General features: G+C 35.0%; 1 protein-coding gene across 5 annotated transcripts in view; it reads right to left on the reverse strand.

The window, feature by feature from the left end:
* The window catches only part of LOC107710078 (serine/threonine-protein kinase TBK1-like), a 23,364-nt gene that overhangs the window by 2,724 nt on the left and 14,607 nt on the right, over positions 1–6,033 (reverse strand). For all 5 annotated transcript variants that reach the window (XM_016514785.1, XM_016514781.1, XM_016514784.1 and 2 more), the window contains 6 exons: positions 4,951–5,027; positions 4,836–4,875; positions 4,645–4,746; positions 3,442–3,538; positions 3,265–3,365; positions 1,309–1,380 (listed from right to left, as the gene is read on the reverse strand). In XM_016514785.1, the coding sequence (XP_016370271.1) occupies positions 1,309–1,380; positions 3,265–3,365; positions 3,442–3,538; positions 4,645–4,746; positions 4,836–4,875; positions 4,951–5,027 (489 nt within the window). The remainder of the gene's footprint in view (positions 1–1,308; positions 1,381–3,264; positions 3,366–3,441; positions 3,539–4,644; positions 4,747–4,835; positions 4,876–4,950; positions 5,028–6,033) is intronic.

Consider the following 6,033-nt stretch of genomic DNA (forward strand, 5'->3'; position numbering starts at 1 on the left):
TATCCTAGGTTTTGAATTACTTGGAATTTTTTACTCATTTAAAACACAATCAAATTTAATATGCTCACTAATTCTTTTATATATTTTACTATGTACACATCGGAATAAGCATGTTGTTTGAATTTTTACATAAATATTGTGTTACACTGAATGACAATGTAACATTATTTCAACCAAATTGTAACATTTTATCCTCCAAAAACTTATTTGAAACCTTAAAAGTAGACACTTTACTTACATTCAATGTGCTTTCTATGGACATAAAATCACTTTTGTAAATTTCTTTTGATGCGGACATCTTAATGTCTTTGACCCGCAAGAGTTTTTGTTGCATTTACTCAAGCGCTTCGAAACAGTGAGTCATTTTGCGACGCAATTGATTCAAATGATTCAAAGCTTCGAAAAGGTTCCGTTCTCACATCACTGCCTAGAGTACAGCGTCCAAATCCGTGTTATCACACAACGAGGCACAAATGATATTATTTTACAGTATTCTGTATGTCGATTAGCATTGCATTATAAATATGCACAATCCTTATGAAAAATACCCGAGATGGTACACAGATTATGTCGCAATAGTGTGTTCATTCTCTCTAAATACTGCTACTTTTACACAGTGTCAATTGAATCTATCACTATTTTCACTTAGTGTAAACAGTATATCGCTCAGAAAATACTTCTGTTGTCACTTAATGTAAATAGCTTCTAAAATGTACTACTTTTGAGCAATTTACCATGCCAGTGTTGACTCTTGAACTTTGCACATATTAATACTGTTGAATTCAATTCACAACGCTGTGCTTTAAAGCTCAAATTTGGGCTTCGTACTAGAGTTTATGGACTAATTTTAAACAGCTTTTACTGCATCAGGCTTTTCAAATGACTGTTTAAAATCGCATAGCCATATTAATGACTTGGCTGATGGTTTTTCAAATAATGGTACAGTAAAATTTGGATTTTGTTAGACCATTACCTCCCATAAAGTCCTTCGCTTTTACGCATCCTCTGTAGTGGCCAAGAAAGGGAGTGGGAGTTTAGCACAGTGTACTTTTCATTTTATGGTTCATGGTTATTGTGATATATTGCGACGCCCCTAATTAACACAATAATACTTCATTTTTAATATCACAACACCCCCTAATTAATGCCGTTATTGAACTGAATTGATCGGAATAATGACTCTCCTGAAATTGAATTTGTTTCTTGATGAATTTTGTAGCATTCACACTGTAATTTTCCTGTTTATTACTGCTAAGCTGCTTAGAAACGATCTGTATTGTATAAAGCGCTGTGAATGTACAGGTTCACCTCTCCAGGAACAGGTTGTTCTCCGCCAGCTCCTTCACGACTCCTTCCATCTCCTCCTTCAGCTTCTTCATCCTGTTAGGCAGAATGATGTGTTTATGATGGTGTATTTTCATTTTTTACTGCATAACTTAACCCATTCTGCACCTGTTTTCAGTAGATCACACACACACCTGATTATCATAGGCTCTGCTTATTTACGACCCTATGCTAATTTCTAAAATGAAATAACTAGGGCTGTCAAGCGATTAAAATAATTACATGATGGTTAATTAATCTACTTAATTGTGAATTAATCACACATCAATTTTGACAGAAATAACCCCGCAACAAATCATTTAAAGTCATTATAGTGTTAAACGAGAAAAGCATTGAATAGATATTACACAAAAAGTAGCTTTAGAAAGAAATACTCAGATCGAACACATTGCATAAATAATGATAATAATAAAAATGGGTATTGTTTAAAAAAAAAGAATGTTGAAATAGCAAATGAATAAAAAAAAAAACAATGAAAGTATACTCTAAATATGAAAATAAAAGCACCAGTAGTGGCAGCAAGCGAGTCATTGAGTCATTCATTCAAACGATTCGTTCAAACGGCTGATTCGTTCAGAAACGAAGCAAGTCTTTAAGAATGAGTCACTGAATCACTCCGCGGATTCATACAGCAACAAAACACCACTTTTGTGAGCACAACAGTCGGCTCCGGAAGTAAAAAGCCATTAATTTTCTCCACAGGGAAATTTATTTTAACTTATAAACCAATAAAATACAGCTCTAGTGTGAGCTCCGAGGATGTTAATCAACGGTTTATGCTTTTGTTGAAGCCATCCCTTCGAACGTATGTTTCAAATAATCGTGTTTAACAGCGGGATCCTTGGTAAAAACTACACTACCCATCATGCTTTACAGAAAATTCCACCAATCAGAGAGTCGCAGCGAAAAAAATCCCGCCAAACGAGCGCTGAGCGTAATCGAGTCGGTCTCCCAAGCTCTCAAAATATTTGAATATATATGCATATTTGGTAAGGTTCATTAGTTAACATTAGTTTACATGAATACTTCTACAGCTTTTATTAATCTTAGTTAATGTTAATTCCAACATTTACTAATGCTGCATTATTAAAATAAAAAGTTGTGCTTGTTAACATTAGTTAATGCACTGTGAACTAACACGAACTAACAATGAGTGACTGTATTTTCATTAACTAACATTAACAAAGATTAATAAATACTGTAATAAATGTATTGTTCATTTTTTGTTCATGTGAGTAAATACATTATTGTAAAGTGTTACCGCACTTTTGCAATAAACTTTAACTATATATTGTTTCTATATACACAATTAACAGCTTTAAATGGATAGTTTTCTATTTCTCCATCGTATTTAATTTGATTATATCATTCGCAATGCTTCATGGGATTGTAGTTCTTTTCTTAATTAAAGCTATTTAATTAAGAAAATTTATTTTGTCTTTTTGTCCTTTGTCTTTTTGTCCGATTTTCAAATACTTTTTTTGCTTAAAATAAAAGTTTGTAATGTTGTGATTCTCGGCTTTCGGAAAAATGAATGGAAAAAAATCGTCCGGAGCCAACGGCGCTGAAAAAGGGGGGCAGCACTAATGCACTCTATTGTGTCTAAAATGTAACACAATATTAATTTTTGTTTGCTGAACTGTTGTGTCAAATCAATATCACATGTGCAATGGTGCAAATACTGGGGAAAAATGGCACTCTTGCTGATGTGATATTGCTAAACTATATAATTTGATATAAATATAAGAAGGGCATTTTTTGCCCTCATTTCAGTCAGTCGTCGTCCTGCATCGTGTTCATCAGCAACTGCTTCACTGACGGAGAGGCTGCATTAAATGCATTAATCATATTTTTTTTCCACAATTAATCACACCAAATTAAAGCGTTAAATTGACATCCGGACTTGTGTTCATCTCTCACCCCAGTGTCATCTCCACCAGTGTGTTGGGACTGAGGTACGCCTGCGGTTTGATTCCTCCAGACGTCATGGGCACAATCTTCTGCGGTAACAGCTCCAGCAGCTGCACACATGAGAGCCGTTAGCGTCTGTGTGCCATTACAGCGCGGCTAAACGCACAGCACTTCCTGTTTACTCACTTTATACACACGCTGCACCAGCAGGGTCACTTCCTGTTCCATGCTGCTGAACTGACCGGTCAGAGACAGGAGGTGCTTCCGCACGTGATGGAACTTCCTGTAAGGAGACGTTCATTCATCAGTCACTGCATGTGTCCTTCAGATCTCCAGCGAACATCTCAGATTCAGTTTCCATGGCAACACAGCAGAAGCCGCGGTATACGAGAGGTCATGTGACAGGGATTTTACTACAGTTACTTACCCACCGTAAAATCACTGTAAAGGCCGTTCACACTAATGACAATAACTATAATGTTAAAGTTTTAATAATCGTTCTAATTCTGTAAGAGTAGTGAGTCCACACCACAACTATAATGACATAGAGGAACGTTATAGTTAACGTCCGTTTGTGTGGATGCTAATATAGTTATCGTTAAAGTTATCGTCCGTTTGTGTGGACTTTAAAAAAAGTTATTTACCAAATATAGTTATCGTTAAAGTTAACATCTGTTTGTGTGGATGCTAATATAGTTATCGTTAAAGTTATCATCCGTTTGTGTGGACTTTAACGATAATTATATTCGGTAATTAACTTTTTTAAAGTTATCGTCCGTTTGTGTGGATGCTAATATAGTTATCGTTAAAGTTATTGCCCGTTTGTGTGCACTTTAAAAAAGTTATTTACCAAATAGAGTTAACGTTAAAGTTAAAATCTGTTTGTGTGGATGCTAATATAGTTATCGTTAAAATTATCGTCCGTTTGTGTGGATGCTAATATAGTTATCGTTAAAGTTATCGTCTGTTTGTGTGGACTTTAAAAAAGTTATTTACCGAATATAGTTAACGTTAAAGTTATCGTCCGTTTGTGTGGATGCTAATATAGTTATCGTTAAAGTTATCGTCCGTTTGTGTGGACTTTAAAAAAGTTATTTACCGAATATAGTTAACGTTAAAATGATCGTCCATTTGTGTGGATGCTAATATAGTTAACGTTAAAGTTATCGTCCGTTTGTGTGGATGCTAATATAGTTATCCTTAAAATTATCGTCCATTTTTGTGGATGCTAATATAGTTATCGTTAAAGTTATCGTCCGTTTGTGTGGATGCTAATATAGTATATAATTCAGTTATATATAATAGAACTATAATAATAATTTCTAGTTGGACTGTTTGGATCACAGGTGAGCTTCACTGAGGTGCTAATGCTGAATGAGAGCCTCTTACTTCATCCACTCCTCGCTCTTGGAGATGAAGAGGCGATATTTCATGGCGCACTCATCTGTGAAGAGCGCCCGCGCTTTTGTGGCGTGAAGAACCAGCTTTTGCCTGCAGAAAGCAGAGAGATTCGTGTCATCATGACGCTGCGTCACACGCGTTCAGTTCTTCAGCTACAGCAAAACACACACGATACTCACTTGTCAAACTTGTGGATTTGTTCTTCATTATAAGGCAAACCTGAGGAGACAAGACACGTCAAACACATGAAATGCAAAGGAGCGCTGATGAGATCTCATGAGGTCTCAGACTCACGTCTCTCGGCCTTGTCCTTCTTGAACTGCTGGTAGATGCTGCTGATGGCGTCCAGCAGAACCTTGATCCTCTCCACACTAGACGAGAGCCACAGAAACGCAATCAGATACTCAAGTTCAGGCTTAAAATATGTTCACTGCAAATGTTCTTCCTCTGTATTTCTGTCAGGGTTATTATAGTTAACGAAAACTAAAACTGAAGCCATTAAAAAAAAACATTTTCATTACATGATACCAAATAAATGTTAGCTTAAATAAAATAAAATAAAAACATAGTTTCCATGGCAACGTCTCATTTTTATTTAATTTACAGAGACATGTTTAAAAACAACAAAAACTAAAAGACAAAAACGCACAACAAAATTAGCAAAACTTTAAAATGAACATAAAATCATAAAATATCAAAATAAAAACTAAATATTAATAAAAACTATAATAATATCTCAATGATACTAAAATAACACTTTTTTTTTTTTTTTTTTTTTTTTCCAGTACAAATATATAAACATTCTTAAATCAAGATACATTTACTGGAAAAGCCCTCAATGACTAAAGATATTAGGTGTTGTTTTCTGAAAAAATTCAGCTTAAAACAAGGACAAATATCTGCCAATGGGGTCAGAAATAAAAAGCTTAATTCAAAGGGAGGACAAGATAATTTTTCTGACCCCATTGGCAGATACTCGTCCTTGTTTTAAGCTTAATTTTGATATATTTTTCAGAAAACAAACCTTAATATGTCATTTTGATTTAAGGAAGTTTAGATATTTGTACTGGGAAACAAGACACATGTAATGAGGAAAAACATTGCTGCGTCCCAGTTCGCCTACTTATACTATGCCCTAAGTATGTACTCTTTTTGTGAAGAAAAAGTACATACTTTTGAGTATGTAGAAGAATAGTAGGCAAGCTTTGGGACATACTACTTCGTCATAACTGCGTCTTTAACGGACGCTCTGTTGCTTAGTTGCGTGCATTCTGTCACTGCCCTGTCAATCATCTTATCACAGTTAACATCATCCACATTTCGTTTAATTTGATTTCCTAGATTTCCTAAGAGAAATTAAGAGGTACGTTGATCTGC

The sequence above is a fragment of the Sinocyclocheilus rhinocerous genome, unplaced genomic scaffold (genome assembly GCF_001515625.1).
Source record: "Sinocyclocheilus rhinocerous isolate Xijiao unplaced genomic scaffold, SAMN03320098_v1.1 scaffold1589, whole genome shotgun sequence".
Lineage (NCBI taxonomy): Eukaryota > Metazoa > Chordata > Actinopteri > Cypriniformes > Cyprinidae > Sinocyclocheilus > Sinocyclocheilus rhinocerous.